At 40.6% G+C, this 17,680-nt stretch overlaps 1 protein-coding gene across 6 annotated transcripts in view; it reads left to right on the top strand.

Moving 5' to 3' along the window:
• The window catches only part of sorcs2 (sortilin related VPS10 domain containing receptor 2), a 235,375-nt gene that overhangs the window by 154,690 nt on the left and 63,005 nt on the right, over window positions 1-17,680 (top strand). For all 6 annotated transcript variants that reach the window (XR_010005741.1, XM_062979510.1, XM_016993086.2 and 3 more), the window contains exons 6-10: window positions 1,207-1,271; window positions 5,026-5,144; window positions 9,083-9,172; window positions 10,521-10,700; window positions 11,834-11,980. Coding sequence is in view for 5 of the 6 variants with exons in the window: in XM_062979510.1 (XP_062835580.1) it covers window positions 1,207-1,271; window positions 5,026-5,144; window positions 9,083-9,172; window positions 10,521-10,700; window positions 11,834-11,980 (601 nt within the window). In the remaining variant the exon portion in view is untranslated. The remainder of the gene's footprint in view (window positions 1-1,206; window positions 1,272-5,025; window positions 5,145-9,082; window positions 9,173-10,520; window positions 10,701-11,833; window positions 11,981-17,680) is intronic.

Raw genomic sequence — 17,680 nt, forward strand, 5'->3', positions numbered from 1 at the left:
TTTTGGGTCTGTGTGCCATGTTTGGTCCAGATACGTTGTCGGCTGGGTTCAGTGTTCTCTGGATAAGGGTGAACTACAACTCCCAGATTCCCAGGGCAATCACCCCCAAACCCTACCAGCATTCACAGTTGGCTGTGTTGGGTCTGTAGTTTGGTCCAGATCCATCTTGGACTCTAGCATGTTCAGTTGCTGTGTTCCATAGAAAAGAATAGAAAAAGGTTAAGGGAGAGGCAGTGGGCGGGGTCATGCAAATTCCACACCAATGGAGAGAGAAAGGAATCTTGGGATGTGGTGCTCGCTGTAACCTGAAATGTCAGTGGAAGGAGGGGTGTGATGGCTCTTCAGCAATGTGGGCTCAAGCTGTTTGTGGATGCTGGAGGAAGTTGGCATATATTCACCAGGAATTCAGCTGAATAATATTGACTCATATAATCCAGTTCAAAACAAATAATCTGGGATTTTGTGTGTGTGTGTTTGTCAGGAGTGACTTGAGAAACTGCAAGTCGCTTCTGGTGTAAGAGAATTGGTTGTCTGCAAGGACGTTGCCCAGGGGGCGCCCGATGCTTTGATGTTTTTACCATCCTTGTGGGAGGCTTCTCTCATGTCCCCACTTGGAGCTGATAGATGGAGCCCATCTGTTCTTTCCCCGGGTTGGATTCAAACCGGAAACCTTAAGGTCAGCAACCCAACCTTCAAGTCATCAGTCCTGCCGGCACAAGGGGGCTCCGGGAGATCAGATCCTGGGATATAGGGTAGTGTAAAGTCAGCCATAGAGGAAATCAGCACCTCAGATGTAACTCAATATTTCTTACCTTTAGTTTGTGTTAAAAATTATTTTGTATTGCATTAACATTTTATGGATTCATTTAACTCACAAGATTATTCCAAGATTAATGGAGAGCAACCTTATGTGCAGTGCCAAAGGCTCTTTGAGAAAAACTACAATGCAAGGAAGATAAAACCAAAGATAAATACCAAGGAATACAATGCTTAAAACATGACCTCATTTCATCCCCTCCCACCACACTCTGTTTTGTTACTATTTGTTTGTTTGTGTATTTGAGATATTCCAGTTAAAAATAATGAAACAAACATAATGTCTAGGTTCTACAAAGGGAAATGGTGGGGGGAGAAGATAAATGAAACTCCTGACCTGCTCAATGATTACAACTGTCCCATGAGAACCTTTGCTTTTATTCTTACCAGGGCTATTGATGGAGTTGATGGAGACCCTAATGTGGTTCATATGGAAATCCAGGATCCCGCTGGAGGTATGGTTTGGGAGGGGCAACATTTTTTTGTTTAAAAAAATACTTTTGGCTAAATTTATAACACACTAGGAAATTCTTTCTACAACATTATCTCTGTCCTGTCATTTCTACAGAGGTTGGATGTATTTACCGTTGATGACTTAATCCCTCTTTTATCATTATGGATTTTCACATGAGATAAGTTAAATCCTGGTCTGGCAGGTATAATAAATACATGTGTCAGTGTTAGTTTGAAGGGCAGAGCTCAGAACAAATATTCCTAAGTCTTCAGAGCAGTTTTAGGTGCAGATGAGAGAGGAAGTGGAGGAAGTTACTTGGAATATATTTTTAATTAGTACAGTATTTATAATATCATTAAAGCAGTTACGAAATCTAAGGAATGTGGGAGATTTCCACACAAACATGTAACTTACACCCATCCAATTAAAACTGAGTTCAAGTAAGTGTGCTCACAACATGAGACATCTGACATATTTTCAAAATTTCTGTGTTAGGAACACTGTCTTCTTATTGTGTGAAAATACAGCATTAATTAAAATATGTATTCTGACTTAAAGGAAAGCTATCACGCTCTGTTGAAAAATTCAGTTAATGATGCAATTTTTGTTTGACATTTTAAATAATTTAGTGGTTTGAAAGCATCCTTGTCAGTTTAGAAAGAGGATAGCATCTTCTCATGGCTCAAGCACATAATATCAGAAAATAGGAAGCTAAAAGGGTGCCTTCATAAACTGAGTTTTTTTTTATCATGTCAGAAACAACTGGAGGCCAGTTGCTTCTGGAGTGAGAGAATTGGCCGTCTACAGAGACATTGCCCAGGGGACACTCGGATGTGTTACCATCCTGCTGGGAGGCTTCTCTCATGTCCCTGTAAGTTAGAGTTCACAGACGGGAACTCAATCTTGCAGATTCGAACAGGCATCCTTCAGGTCAGCAGTTCAGCTGGCACAAACGTTTAACCCAGGATATTTTACCATCCTGAGGCTTCTCTCATGTCCCCTTATGAGGAGCTGGAGGTGACAGACGGGAGGTCATCCGCTCTCCCCAGATTCAAGCCCCCAACCTTCAGGTCAGCAGTCCAGCTGGCACAAGGGTTTAACCCATTGCGCCACTGCAGTTTCTATAGACTGAGGATGATATTATGACAATACCACAAACGGTAGAATTTGCCCTATCTGTACCTCCACATTTCCTTGTTCCTTCTTCCATTGTTTAATTCATCTTAATAATTTCTACAACAAGCAGACTTGGTTCAACTCACTGGAGCACCTTCTAGTAATACTGTTAAGCCATGCTTTTTTATAAGGTGATATGGGACAAGAAAAGCTGTGACATCTTTGCTAAACCCAAGTAATCTGTCCTCTCTCTTCGGATTTGGGCCTGAAAGAACATGAATAAAGCTGGGTGCACAACATTGCTGTTGTTGGTCAGCAGTTCAAATCCGGGGAGAGCGGGTGACACATACACACTCAAAAACATTGCACAACATTGTTCCTGAACACAGGGCAATGTTCATAAAGGCTTCAATTTTACTCTCAAATTTCCTTGCTTTTTGAAACTTAGGCCAATATGAGATAGCCTTTATTCTCATCTAAAACTGGTAGTCGGAATGTCCCTTGATTGCTGCATTTTGAGGGAAGGGGGAACAACATTGCTGTAGATGGAAGAATGTTAATAACTTTGAACTGCTGGTCAAAACAATATGAAGACAATAAAATATTGCTTTCCTAAATACGTCTGAATGAAAAGCATATCATTGGGCTTTTTTGGAGGTGGGGGGGGGGGGGGGGCGGGGGAGATAGAAACACATGACATTTCTGCAAACAAAACATGAATAAGAAGGATAATTTTCAGTTTTTGGGACAAGTGAAACTTACTATAGTTGTGACAATGCTTGTTGGATTAGTTTAAAATCTGGCATGACTACAACTCTCTTCAAGTAGATTATGAATCATAAGTTTGAAGTTATTAGCTCAAGTGATATCATTTTTATGAGCAGTAGAATTATGAGACTTATGTCCCTTTGAGACATATGACAACAACATATAGCCCTAACTTCCATTGCTTCTTCTATGCAAATCTTTTTTAGTCTAAGGTCTTAGCTCAGTGGTTCTCAACCTGGGGTCTCCAGATGTTTTTGGCCTTCAACTTCCAGAAATCCAAACAGCTGGTTAACTGACTGGGCTTTCTGGGAATTGTAGGCCAAAAACATCTGGGGACCCCAGGTTGAGAACCACTGTTTGCTCATAGTATGATGATACATCTCTAAGTATTTGGATTTCTGAAACAGAAAAGAAGCTTATTTTGTCAATGTTTAGAACAGTTGGCCTATAGTCCACCTACAGTGACCATTTAATGCAGTTTCAAACAGGTATTGAAGAAAGTAGTTTCTCTGTGTAGATCAATGGTTCTCAGCCTGTGGGTCCCCAGATGTTTTGGCCTTCAACTCCCAGAAATCATAACATCTGGTAAACTGGCTGGAATTTCTGGAAGCCAAAACACCTGGGGACCCAAAAGCTGAGAACCACCAGTGTTTGTTGTCTGGCCACCACAGTTTGAACCTAGAATTGCATTAAATGGGCAGTGTAGATGGAACCCTTGGTAGAAGAGGCTGTAGAGAAGATGATTTACCATGATTCTGCATAATAGTCTGGGAAAGGAAGAAGGAGATACTCAAACTATAGACCAACTTAAATGTAAACCGCAAGAGCGATCAGGAAAGGAGTTTAACTTTCTGCTTTTGCCACACTCCTGAAGAAGCTTCCATTTGCATGCAGATGGAAGCCTGTATTTAGTGCCAATTTGAACATGCCATGCAACTTAAACAACTGTTTTAGTGTCACATATGCTTTGCTCCTATAGTTATCACATTAAAGAAATAGTACTTTTTTTGCTTGGCTACTAAAAAAGTGAAGAATTACTGCTTTAAGAGAAAAGAAACTGCTGCCAAGGAAGATGAATCAGTGTCAAGTGTAGGAGGGGGGGGGGGGGGGGGCAACACAAGTTCCTCTCTCAGAGGATGAGAAACATGCATGAAGACTATCTACTAGCATTCTAAATTATCATAGTGAGGACCAGCATTATTTTCTCAGAATGTTAAATTTGTGAAGTTGTGTTCCTGCATACATGATTGAGTGTGCATGAAGCCAACATTCACATTTCACCAGCTGCTGAATGACAGATTCATTGGGCAAAACCTTTGTGACATGTTCCTTTTCAGGGGCTTTGCTTGTGATATCCATGATTCATGTTCCCATAGAGCATAGTTTCTCAAACTGTGCTCCTCCAAATGTTTTGTACTTCAGCTCCCACAAGTTCCCACAGCTGGTAAACAGGCTGAGATTTCTGGGAGCTGAAGTCCAAAATACCTGGAGGAGCATAGTTTGAAAAACACTGCCATAGGGCAAGCGCAAGTTGCAGGACCTTTTTTTGGAAGGCACCCTGGCTTTTGAACTCTCTCATAGTCAACATCACGCTGCCCCCTTTGCAGTTAAATACATTTATTTGTGCAATCTCTCAAAGGACAGACAAGTGATATGTATATTTTGTTGCTAGATATTTTACATTCTATTATGTAATTTTTGAATTATGGTTTTAATGGTGCTGTACTGTGTTTTACGTACGTTGTAGGGTGCCTTTTCTGAAGAAGATGTTGATATAGAAATCCTAACCAATTAATTGCTGTAGCTAACTGTTGGAGAAGAATGTTGGTATGTTCAAAACATGGTGTCTTATTTTTCCTTGGTCATTTTAGATTTTCGCTACATGGCATGTCATCTTCTGAACTGCTCTGATAAAACACTGAGATCGACCTTCTCTGGTAGCATTGACAAGAACACTTTAACAGTGCAGGATAACTACATATTCCTCCAGGTAATGTAACTAATATAAGTTAATGGAAACAAGTCTTCCTATGCTCAGTGGAGCTTATTGGTGACTAGCTTGTTCAGGATTGCTGCTGCTGTAACAAAGAAAGACTAGAAAGATATAGTACAGTGGTTCTCAACCTGTGGGTCCCTAGATGTTTTGGCCTTCAGCTCCCAGAAATCCTAACATCTGGTAAACTGGCTGGGATTTCTCGGAGTTGTAGACCACTGACATGGTAGACTGTAAGGATGAATTTGAAGCAGGTTTGACCAGCTCAGCTGTAGCTTCCCAGTTGAACAGAGGACATTTGTATTTCAGCTCTCCGCTTTGGATACTTGCCTGAGCTCGTTTCTTCTCTCTCTTTCTCTCTCTCTAAACTGGAAAGCAAACTATTGAAACATATTTAGTGTGTTTATATTACTCTAGAATAGTCAAAGTATCTTTCCTGTATTTTGGCTTGTATTCCTCTCAACAGTCTTTTTAGATAGGTCAGTGTTATTGCTTCTATACTGAATGACTGGGAAAGTAGGGATCTTCTGAGTGTACTTGGTGAATTTGCCATTTGGAGTTTCAGCTACTGCAGAATAACAATATTCTAGGTGAAACTGAGAAATTTGAATTGTATACAGAAAATTGTATTTTCTTATTAGCAATCCAAACTACAGTAGAGTCTCACTTATCCAACGTTCTGGATTATCCAACGCATTTTTGTAGTCAATGTTTTCAATACATCATTATATTTTGGTGCTAAATTCGTAAATACAATAATTACTACATAGCATTACTGCGTATTGAGCTACTTTTTCTGTCAAATTTGTTGTATAACATGATGTTTTGGTGCTTAATTTGTAAAATCATAACCTAATTTGATGCTTAATAGGCCTTTCCTGAATGCCTCCTTATTATCCAACATATTTGCTTATCCAACATTCTGCCGGCCCGTTTATGTTGGATAAGTGAGACTCTACTGTATGAGTTTCTTGGTCCGTTTCATTCACTCCCAGTACCTAATATCCACGATGATTTTTTCATGCTATGATAAATCAAACAAATTGAAATAGAATGCAGGATGCTATGTCATTTTCCCATGTGTTTCCTCCAGTTGAAAGTATTGCTTTGATGAAGGGAGGTGTGTGTTGATATTATGTGGATGTCTCCCTTCTTCGATAGCTTCTCTTCCCCCCCCCCCCCCCCCCCACACACACCTTTTTTGACACAATGATTTCTGATGGCCTAACTGGAATGAATGATGTGTGCAGGACAACCGTTTCAGTTTCCTACCTGGTTGCCATGATCTTGTAATCTCAAACATTTAGCTCCTTAAACACATTGTCATGAATCTGCCTATGAACTAGATTGGGGTAGGAAGGATATCAAAGAATAGTCTTCTGCCAGTTGGTCATGCAGATTCTTGGGCTTTCTGTTCCAGCAATTTCTCAGAGCATTTCAGGAGAACACAAAGTAAAGGGCAGCAGATACAATAGTGATTAATTATGAAGCATCTGTGTGTAGCTGCATATATATTGCGTTCAAAACATACAGTGAAAATGATTAATCTGAGCTTTTCACTGACTACAATGTCAGCAAAAAAGGAGAAAAATGGAAATCTAAACTATTTGTTCATTTAGTCAGTAGGATAAGAACCTGCATCCTTGAACATACCATTGATCATTAAAAAACAAATAACATTTATAACTGTCACTTTCCTCAAATATTACAGAACCTTCTCAGAAATTTCTGCATTTATTTATATCTTGTTAAAAAGAAACATTCAGCAGTGTCTGCTGGGCACTTTTGCTATTAATGAGTTCATGATCTCTATACCTGAAAGTCTTCCAAGTTCACTCCTGCTTGTAATGTGCAGAACAGAAAGGAAAAGCCAGACGAAAGTAGAAAACTATGTTCTGTCACTTTATCTCCATTGTTAAAAAAAAATCTTCTTTGAAAATCTCTGATCATGTCCCATTAAGTTGCTTTTAGTTAACTGTTTTTTTATTTATTTGAACAACTTTTAATTTGCTTTGAAAACCATGAGAATGCCGTAGTAATGCAGCATCTGATTTATAACTTGTTTTTCTCTTTGGTGGCCTTGCCCCCACTTTCTAGAATGAGTAATTTAGAACATGGGGTGAACAACTCATATTCAGAATGATGAAATTCACCCGGGTCCCCATCCCTGTCTTTGAGTGCATTTTGAAAGGCCTGAAATGGCAATGCTGATCCAGAGTGGATCATCCACATCAGCATCACTGGAGACTATGCTCCACACCCTCAAGCTGGCTCAGGAGTTGGGTAGCATCTGCACTGCATGGTCCTCAGCTGGCCTAGTGGCTGGATGACAAAGTGGTGCCAGAACTGGTTCAGTGTAACTTGACTACAGCCCCTATATTGCCCCTGTCCATCTGACATTCACAATGTCTATCTTCGTGACCTCATCTCCCCCATGTACCTGCGCGAGCATTAAGATCTGCCGGGGAGGCTCTCCTCGTGGTTCCACCGCCGTCACAGGCATGGTTGGTGGGGACAAGGAAGAGTTCCTTCTCGGTGGTGGCCCTCCGGCTTTGAAATGCCCTCCCCAGGGAGATTAGGCAGGCCCCCACCCTGTCCTCCTTCCAGAGGGAATTGAAGACTTGGATGTTTAGACAAGCTTTTGAGAATGTCTAGCCCAATTACTGCAATTGTGATACAGCATAGCACTTTCATTCCATGCCCTTGTTTCTTAGCTACAACTTGCACTATCCCTTTCCCTTCTTCTTGTTTATAGTTGGCCATGTTTTTGTTTTTTTTACTTTGTGCCATATGTAAGCCACCCCAAGTCGCTTCCAGGAGATGGAGGCAGGGTACAAAAATAAAATTATTATTATTATTATTATTATTATTATTATTATTATTATTATTGACACAACAACATAGTATGACACAGCAAACAAGACAGATATGCTGGATTTTGTGTCACAAAACCACAAGTTGAACACTTCCCAAGTGTTTAGGACTGTGTGATATATTTTCGGATGATGTGCACAGATCCCAGAAAAATACATCACACAGTCCTAAACACTTGGGAAGTGTTCGACTTGTGGTTTTGTGACACGAAATCCAGCATATCTATCTTGTTTTCTGTGTCATACTATGTTGTTGTGTCAATAATTATAATTATAATTATAATTATAATAATTATTATTATTACAAGGCACAAAAATGGAGCTGGACACTGGACTCTTTTTCTCTTCTCTTTTCTCTGATCACGTCATGCTCTGGATATCATAACTCCAGATTGTGAGCAGTGTCAAGGGCAATTTTTGGTCCAGATAGGCACTGCAAACAGCAAATTGATAGGGCAAGGTAAATGCTATACCCCGGCCCCCAATAGGAAGCAGCACAACAGGTTACACAGTGGAGTTTTGGAGAAGCTCTGGAGTATCCCGGAACTGCTCTTAACACAGTTCAAGGCCGCATTACAGTCTGTGGGCTATGCAGCCACTGTGATGTGGACCCTCTGCTTCTCCCCCCCCCCCCCCACTTTGTGCCAGTGAAGATGTACCCCTCATGGCCTCTTTTCCTTTCTCTGAAATGAAGCAGTCAGGGAAGATAGGGAAGAGAGAATTGGTTAAAACAGTGGTGAATATTGTGTGGGTCACAAATAATGAGACACTGAAGAAATAATGGAACAGCCCCAAAAGAGCCCTCCCCCAGTCAGGAAAGAAAAGGTAGAATGAAGCAGCAAACATATTGGAGAACAATGTAGAAATACCACCAAAAAGTAGCTGCTCATATATCCGCTTTGATTTTAGTAGAACTTCTATAGTGGATACAGTAGCATTTATATATATATATATAAGCCATTGCTGAAGTCTTTCTTTTATAAACCAGTAATAGTCCTAACTTCCTTCTGATGAAAAATTGCACTCTGACTTTGTCCTCCCAACTGCTTTTTGCTTCCACAGACATCATCAGCAAATCAAACAAAATATTATGTGTCTTACCTTCGGAATGAGTTTATACAGATGAAATTGCCAAAATACGCTTTGGCCAAGGTAATCATCTTCAAAATGAATTATTCCTTTGCTTCCTTCTTTCCTGATCCAGAGCCAATTTCTCAATGTTGTTTCTGCTCTGCTCTGAGCATTTGCAAGAGTCATTCATTCTTCAGAAAGTTCTATAATATCTCTGTGATGTAGAAAAAAGACCAATGTCTGAGACTATTGAACAAATGATTATTTTACTATTGAAAATACAATGTGTTTTGACCTATAGATAGATAGATAGATAGATAGATAGATATGAATTGTCCTGATTTCTTATCTCTTATAAGAAATGGGGACAATTTATTGGCAGCAGTAATTATGACTATAGTTTGCAAAATTCAGTATATGTACAATGTGTTATCGAAGGCTTTCATAGCTGGAATCACTGGGTTGCTGTAAGTTTTCTGGGCTGTATGGCCATGTTCCAGAAGCATTTTTCTCCTGATGTTTATATGTACATATATGTACATTTATCTTACAACAAATTACATATATGCTTTCTCAATCTTATCAAATGAATATTAAGCAAAATCCATTTGTACAATTACAAAATAATATCAAACTTACATTACAACCTTAACATCAACTTCTAGGGATTCTTAAAAAAATGTCACCAATGCCCATTCTGGTAATTTATAATTTACAAAGTAGGAGGCAGAACATTATGTTATTGTATTTTTTTCCATGGACATCCTTATAAGGTCAAATTAGGCTATTTTCAATAATAAAATCATGCTTTTCAACATCCTGAGACTTTTTCTATTTTTGCACCACATCTGTTGGATGTTTCCAGATCCTTTTGTTTCTGTAACATCTCTTACTATCTCAAGAAGTCCTTATTCTCAGCCTGCAACCTAAAACTGCACTGCCACTCGTTCCCCTCATCTAAGCCCAAAGAAAAGGTAGAAGCCCGCAACAGTTGGCTAGAGAACAGACTGTTGTACTGGTAATTGTTTTCAGAAATATGCACCTTCATATTATTGTATGATGCGATCTAGGAATGAACCACACCAGTCCCCTTACATATCTTGTGGGTATCTTGCTGGTAGCTGCACAAGTAAACTCAATCACTCGTTCCAAAACTATTCCTTCTGTCCTCCCCTTACCTATTTACATTTCTTAGATTTGGCATTTTAATCATATGGAATCCATTGGCTCTTATCCATCTTGTAGATATAATCAGGTAGCACAATGTGACCTTTGATCATCAGCTTTTCTCCTCCAGATAATACCAGCCAGATTGGTTTGTGGATGGGAATTGCAATAGGTTCATTCAGACATCTTGCAAGCATGAGTAGGTTACAAATGTGTGTTGTCTGATGTACATTGCATTTTGTATTGATCTTTCTCACTTCAGGATTTACAGATTATCAGCACTGATGAGAGCCAAGTGTTTGTTGCTATCCAGGAGTGGTATCAGACTGACACGTACAACCTCTACCAGTCTGACCCACAGGGTATTTCCTATTCCATCGTATTAGAGAATGTCAGGAGCACTAAGCAACCTGAAGAGAATGTGCTAATAGATATCCTGGAGGTAAAATGCCTGTTCTACATTGGATCCTAGTTTTATTGATCCCCCCCCCTTTTTTTTTTTTTTGCTGATTCCTAATACCATTTTTCAGCTGTCTGCAATTATTTTGGATGTTTTGAGTTTGAAACACTCTTTTGCTATAATGGATTTGTTGCAAATGTTTCTTATTACTGCAAATCTTTCAAACAATTTATCTATGTTCCTCTGAATTTTTAAGCATACAACAAAATAGCCTCAAATACCTAGGAGACAAACGTCAACTAAAGATGTTTTGATTATTGGACAAATCTTACCAGATAAATATTGCTTATTTATTTATTTATTTATTTATTACATCACTTCTACCCCATCCTTCTCACCCATCAGGGGACTCAGGGCGGCTTACAATATTGTTTATTGTTTTGTCTTCAGAAAAGGAATACAAAGCATTCCTAAAAGGGTTAAGATGTTTGTGATTACTTAAATATCTGAAATTTGCTGCACATAACCCAAAATAACCCCAAGAATGGGTTAGCCATATAAAGCAAGCACCTTTGTAAATCCTACTATTGTTTTCAAGATTACCCATGAGAATTATTTGTTTTCTATGCGTACTGATGTTTTTACGTTCCCAAAATGAACATTCAAATGAAGTATACTAACTTATTTTGCTGACTTTATTTTGCTGATAATGAGTGTTAGCTAGAGGAAATCACCTTGAATTTAAGTCTGAAGCTGATGAGCAGATGGCATTCTCCTTTTCTCCATCTGTTTTCCCCAGCGGGTTAAACTGCTGAGCTGCTGGACTTGCTGACCGAAAGGTTGGCGGTTCGAATCCTGGGAGTGGGGTGAGCTTCCACTGTTAGCCCCAGCTTCTGTCAACCTAGCAATTTGAAAACATGCAAATGTGAGTAGATCAATTGGTACCGCTCTGGCGGGAAGGTAATGGCGCTCCATGCAATCATGCCGGCCACATGACCTTGGAGGCACTTCGGCTTAGAAATGGAGATGAGCACCAATTCCCAGAGTCAGACACGACAAGACTTAATGTCAGGGGAAAACCTTTACCTTTACTAAGGGAAACACAAATATTTGTATGCTGGAACACATATAAATGTTGCTTAGTAATTGTTTTGCATTTTGTATTTAACTTATAGGTGAGAGGTGTCAAAGGAGTGTTTCTGGCCAATCAAAAGATAGATGGAAAAGTCACAACTCTAATAAGTTTCAACAAAGGCCGTAATTGGGGCTATCTTACACCTCCAGCTGTTGATATGAATGGTAAACCAACTGACTGCAAATTGGTAAGTTCCTCCTGCCCCCTTTAAATAGAACAAACCAAAATGAGAGGTTCGTTTTGGATATGATATAATATCACACTTATTTGGATTGTCCCCCATTTAATCAAGAATTTGATAACATCTAAGCATGTACCATAATCATATAGTTCAGTTTCTTAGTGCTACTTCAGATCCCAGGTATAGATTCTTGTGTTTTAATATTTCCCTGTGAAAGAAATTCCTGCATGTATAAACTCAATAAAAAGGCTACCCATAGACATGTGTGTGTCCTAAATACAAGGATTTTCCTGGGAGACCATTCAGGCCTGAAGCCTGAGTCCAGCCGCACTGTATCATGTGATTCTGCTGTACATTAATGAACTGGAATTTGTGAATTTTTGGTTTCTAAACTGCACTGAATGGCAGACATTGATCTGTGTAAAGCTTGTGTTGCATTTACACTAGAGTCAAGATATCTTTATGACCATAGTGTTGAAGATTGTAGAAAGATCTACTAGGACCTTCCCTAAAGGATCTTTTTGGGGTGCCATACAATTATTTTTCCTCAGTCTCCAGGATCATGAACTATAGTATTAATTTGTAAATGAGCACAGGAAAAAATAGTCTAATTGTAATCTGGACAACAATCTAAGACAAGGAGCATATTCACTTTATAACATTTCTTATTGAGTAGGACTAAGGAAAAAGACATCAAAGCAAACCTATACACAAACACACACACAAAAGTCATCAACCATCTGCCCCCAGAGGCCTGCAGAAACTAAAAGGTCTTCACTTTCCTATGAAAATATAGCAAGGAGGACACCACTCCAACTTCTCTAATACTGTGGTTGAATAAAAAAAACATGGTGCACAGCTACCCTACGCCACCATTACAGATACAGTCGTCAGTGACACCTTTGCAAACCTCCCTCTCTAGAGCAGATGTGGGTAAAGTAGAGACTGCACGTCACACGTGGCCTTTTTTGTGTCATTTGTGACACACAATATCTTTGCATGCTACCAGACCAGAGGTGGGAACACAGAAGAAGGCCTTGGCTGCCCCTACATTTTGGAACTCCCTCCCTAGGGAGGCAATAATAGTTTTCTCTTTGAACATTTTCCGTGGACCCACAAAGACCTTTTATTTGAATGTTGAACTGTAAGAAAAGAGCTTCAAGTGCTGGATTGTTTTAAATTGGATTAACTTGCAAAATCTGTTTCAAAATGTACATTTTTAGTATGGCTAATAGTTTAATTTTAATTCAGTATTGGTTTTTGGAATTGTTATAATTGTAATATTTTTAATGTGTAAGCCACCTTGAGGAAAATATGGGCCATAAATAATTTATGCATTAAAATCTATAAAGCTCAGGCAGAACTGGAATTCTGAATACTTATTCACAGTATAACAGGGAATCCAGACATAGAGCGAGTTTTTAATTAACAGGTTTTACCATTTCTGTAGGGCAAATAGATTTTGGGAATTTTTTTCATATCAGAAGCGACTTGTGCAAGTCGCTTCTGGTGTGAGATAATTGACTGTCTGCAAGGACGTCGCCCAGGGGACGACACCCGGATGTTTTACCATTCTGTGGTAGGCTTCTCTCATGTCTCCACATGGGAAGCTGGAGCTGACAGACAGGAGCTCACCCCACTCCCCGGATTCGACCGCCGATCTTTTGGTGGGCAGTCCTGCTGGCACAAGAGTTTAACCCATTGTGCCCCCGGGGCTTCTTTTATTTTGGGCTTTATTTATGTAATCAAAAAATTGGGACATAAAACTAACTGTCGTTCTTTTTTCTCCAACCTCAGTGATACTTGAGAGTATATACTTCCTTTCACCGTTTCCATGCTTTGTAATATCAGGTCTAAAAATTAAATAGCATATAATGGACACATAATACAGGAAGAATCAAAACAAATCCATAATACGTTGAACAAAATGCAGAAAAATATACTCAACAACAGATATTTATTTGAATGGCTTGAGAATCAAATACAGTTCTATGAAAAGATTACATTAACCAAGTTTTCTGAAAAAGAACAATCAAATACATATAATTAAGGGTTTTAAAGAAGTACAACAGTTCTTTTCCATCTGTATTTGCTGCTGAACAAAATGAACTGCTGTTGTTGGCTAATATAGCTATTATGGAAAGCTCAATGCACTTTCAGTTGGTTCATATAGGATAAAATTGGGTTTATTTCCATTTTTTTCCCATAGCAATCATTACGAGCCTATCTTCTTCCCCTTCCTTTTTTCCTTCTGTCCTTAAAATATTGGCATTGTATTTGAGGAAATTGAGCAGGCCTTGAACAATGAAACAGGAATTCAACCTCAGCATCTCTACTTTGAGAAATGCTGCTGGCATTTCTACTGAAGCAGTGTTAGACTTATTATAATAATGTTGCTTTAATATTCATTACAATACCAACTTGGCCACATAGTCTTATAATACTTTAATATGAAACTTTTCCCTTTTAAACAATGCATGTAAATCCCACTAATGCCTCTATTATAAGATAATTATTTTCCGGCCTCCCATTGCACCCCTTGCCATGCGAGAATTATAATTTTGAAAGTTATACCCTGAAAGTTTTTTAATGGTAGAATAGCAAGAAAATGTATGAGAAGTGCTATATACAATTGTTTATGATCATTCTTTTTTCTCTCCTTACTTTCTGATTTATTTTTTGTTCGTATTTTTGTAATATGTGTTGTTTCATGCATCTGTATCTTCATCATTACTTCTTTAATTATTATATCATTTCCTAAGACATAAGAGAAGCCTCCCAGCAGGATGGTAACACATCCGGGCGTCCCCTGGGCAACGTCTCTATAGACGGCCAGTTCTCTCACACCAGAAGCAGCTTGCAGTATGTTCTCAAGTCACTTCTGACATGAATAAAAAGTACCATTTCCTTTATTCTTATCCATTATACCGTGGAAGGTAATGGTTTTTTGTGGTTCTTCAGTTGCTTTTTGTCATCTAGTATCCATGTTTTTTCCCTGTGCTCCTTTTTTCTGAATCAAAATTAATCCGCTCATCTGTTGTAATGTATTATGGGATAATAGTGAAGCTGTGGACATCCTTGGTTCAGGTCATGAGATGCCATGGAACACATTAAAATTGTATCTTAAATTACTAATCATTAGGCTAGCTTCTTGAATTCATGTGGAGGCTAGTTTGGTTGATAACCAGATTACTTAAATGTCAGATACAGGAGGAATTCAGGGCCCTTCCATACTGATGCAAATACTTGTGAATTCGGTGTTTTCACTCACATTTGCTGTGCAGAAGCCAAATCCCCACTTTTGGGGAGGTGGCCTGATATCTACCTATATCCATTTGTAATTAGCATAGGGGAGCAATGTGTTAAAGTGCTGAGCTGCTGAAATTGCAGACCGAAAGGTCGCAGTTTCGAATCCGGGGAGCGGAGTGAGTGTCCGTTGTTAGCTCCAGCTTCTGACAACCTAGCAGTTCAAAAACATGCCAATGTGAGTAGATCAATAGGTACTGCTCCGGCGGGAAGGTAACAGCGCTCCATGCAGTCATGCCGGCCACATGACCTTGGAGGTGTCTACAGACAACGCCGGCTCTTCGGCTTAGAAATGGAGATGAGCACCAACCCCCAGAGTCGGACACGACTAGACTTAATGTCAGGCAAAAACCTTTTCCTTCACTAAACCAGAAAGAAGAGTGAAAAGCAGATACTGAACCAACATGATGAACCTGAAAGAAGGGAAAATTGGAAGCCCAGGAAGAAGGTGGGAAAATAAGAGACAAGTACAGTGTATACTGCTAGCCCTCAAAACAGAGGAACAAAAAAAAAACCCCATGTTTTTAACATGATTCTCTCTAAAAATGTTGCTCTTTGATTCCTACCATCTCCAGATAATATAGAAAAACATTGTCCATTGTAGTCCAGAACATCCGCAAGATACCGCTTTGGGCAAGGCAGTGATATGTCATTAATTTGCACGCTTTGATTTCTGGTTTAGGGAAATAGTTGGAATGTACTGAATACTGGTGATGGTAAGAATAAGAATAAGCTATTGACATCCGTATACTAAATAAGTTGGCTGATTATTCTCATTATGAAGTCGAACAGGAGAACCTTCACTATATTTGCATGCTGAGAAGTCATTTTAAGTTAAATAATGGCATCCCCTGGACCTAATACTGTCTGTAGTGATTTCCACTAGACTGCCAAGCATCCCTATTCCCAAAACTAGAGAAAGGAATAGGTGCTGTATACTATTGACTTTTCCAGTTGGGAAGGTCGAAACGGTATGGAGAAATTCCACTGCTATGAATAGTTAGTATTAACAGAAGTATTTTCTGCTCCCGTGTCTATTGTTTTTGCATTCTGAAAGTACAGCATGGAGTGTGGAATGATCACTCTTATCTCCAGTCAAGGATCAGAGATCATAGTGGGAATAATCTGTATCTACTCTATTTTTTCTTCGTGTACTCTGTGAATGCACACTAATGGAGAGGCTGCGCCTGCGCAGGTTCCAACGGAAACTCTTCCCAAGCTGAAGTTTAAATTTTGGCGGTAGCCACGCCCCTCCGTCCCCGGAGGGCATATAAGGCAGCCCTCGGCGGTTGCTCCCCAGTTCCTTTTTTTCCGCCGCAAGGTTCACTTCGGACTCTCATGTCTACGACTCGCTTCAAGCGCTGCACTCAGTGTGCCGCTAAAATTCCCGATTCCGACGGCCACGCCAAGTGCCTCTACTGCCTCGGGGAGGCACATGTCGTCGGTACCTGCCGTTTCTGCCTGGCCCTGACGGCTCAGGCTAGGAAAAATAGAGCCGCGAGGCTTAGAGCAGCGCTCTACGAAAAATCGCTTGCTCCTGAACCCGTTCCGTCGACTTCGGGCACGAAGCCGTCGGTCGACCCGAGATCGATGTCGGCTCCAACGGCTAAAGCTCCCTCGGTCTCGTCCAGGGCGTCCAGAGCCTCCAGATCGGCTAAAGCCGCCAAACCGCCGTGCACACTCACCACGGCCACGATGTCGACACGTTCCGGTCGAGTCGGCCCTTCCTCGACATCGAGCTCGGTGGCCTCCGTTTCCTCGGCCCGATCCCATCTCGGGGCCCCTCCATCGACCTCTGCGATGAAGATCGCCTTTAAGAGGGCGCATGAGGAAGCTCGTCGGACACAATCCGACTCAGCTATGGTCCCGCCTACACCGGGAAAATCCATGAGGGTTTCGTCAAAGCAACCGCTCGCAAAGAAGAGGGCTACCCAGCGTTCCTCCTCCTCTGCCTCCTCCAAGATGGACGTCCCCTCTTCGGCGACTTCGTCCAGAAAGTCCTCTCCAATCCCTCCCGCTCAGCGGCCTCGTCAACCTTCTCCTCAGCAACTTTCTGATGGCGAACTGCAGGACTCACCCCACCACTCTACCCAGACAGTGGTCAGGGTGCCATCTCCTCGACCTGCTGCCTCTCATCGCCCGTCTCGACAACAGCTTTTTCCCCCGACCTCGACACCGGAGCGGGGTAGACAAACCGCCCGCCTGGCTCGAGCGGCCCAGGCCTCGGCCTCTAAGGAACCTCGGCCACAGATGGCTCCTGCTCTTGAGGCTTTGCCACCACCAGAGACTGTGTTGTCGTCTCCCCCTCAGTCCCCTCAAGGGGCTGAGGACGATGAGATTGATATCGATCGCCCTGATTCCGCTCTCTCGGCCTCGGTGGTATCTCTAGGCCTTGATCTC

Source organism: Anolis carolinensis, chromosome 4, assembly GCF_035594765.1.
Source record: "Anolis carolinensis isolate JA03-04 chromosome 4, rAnoCar3.1.pri, whole genome shotgun sequence".
Lineage (NCBI taxonomy): Eukaryota > Metazoa > Chordata > Lepidosauria > Squamata > Dactyloidae > Anolis > Anolis carolinensis.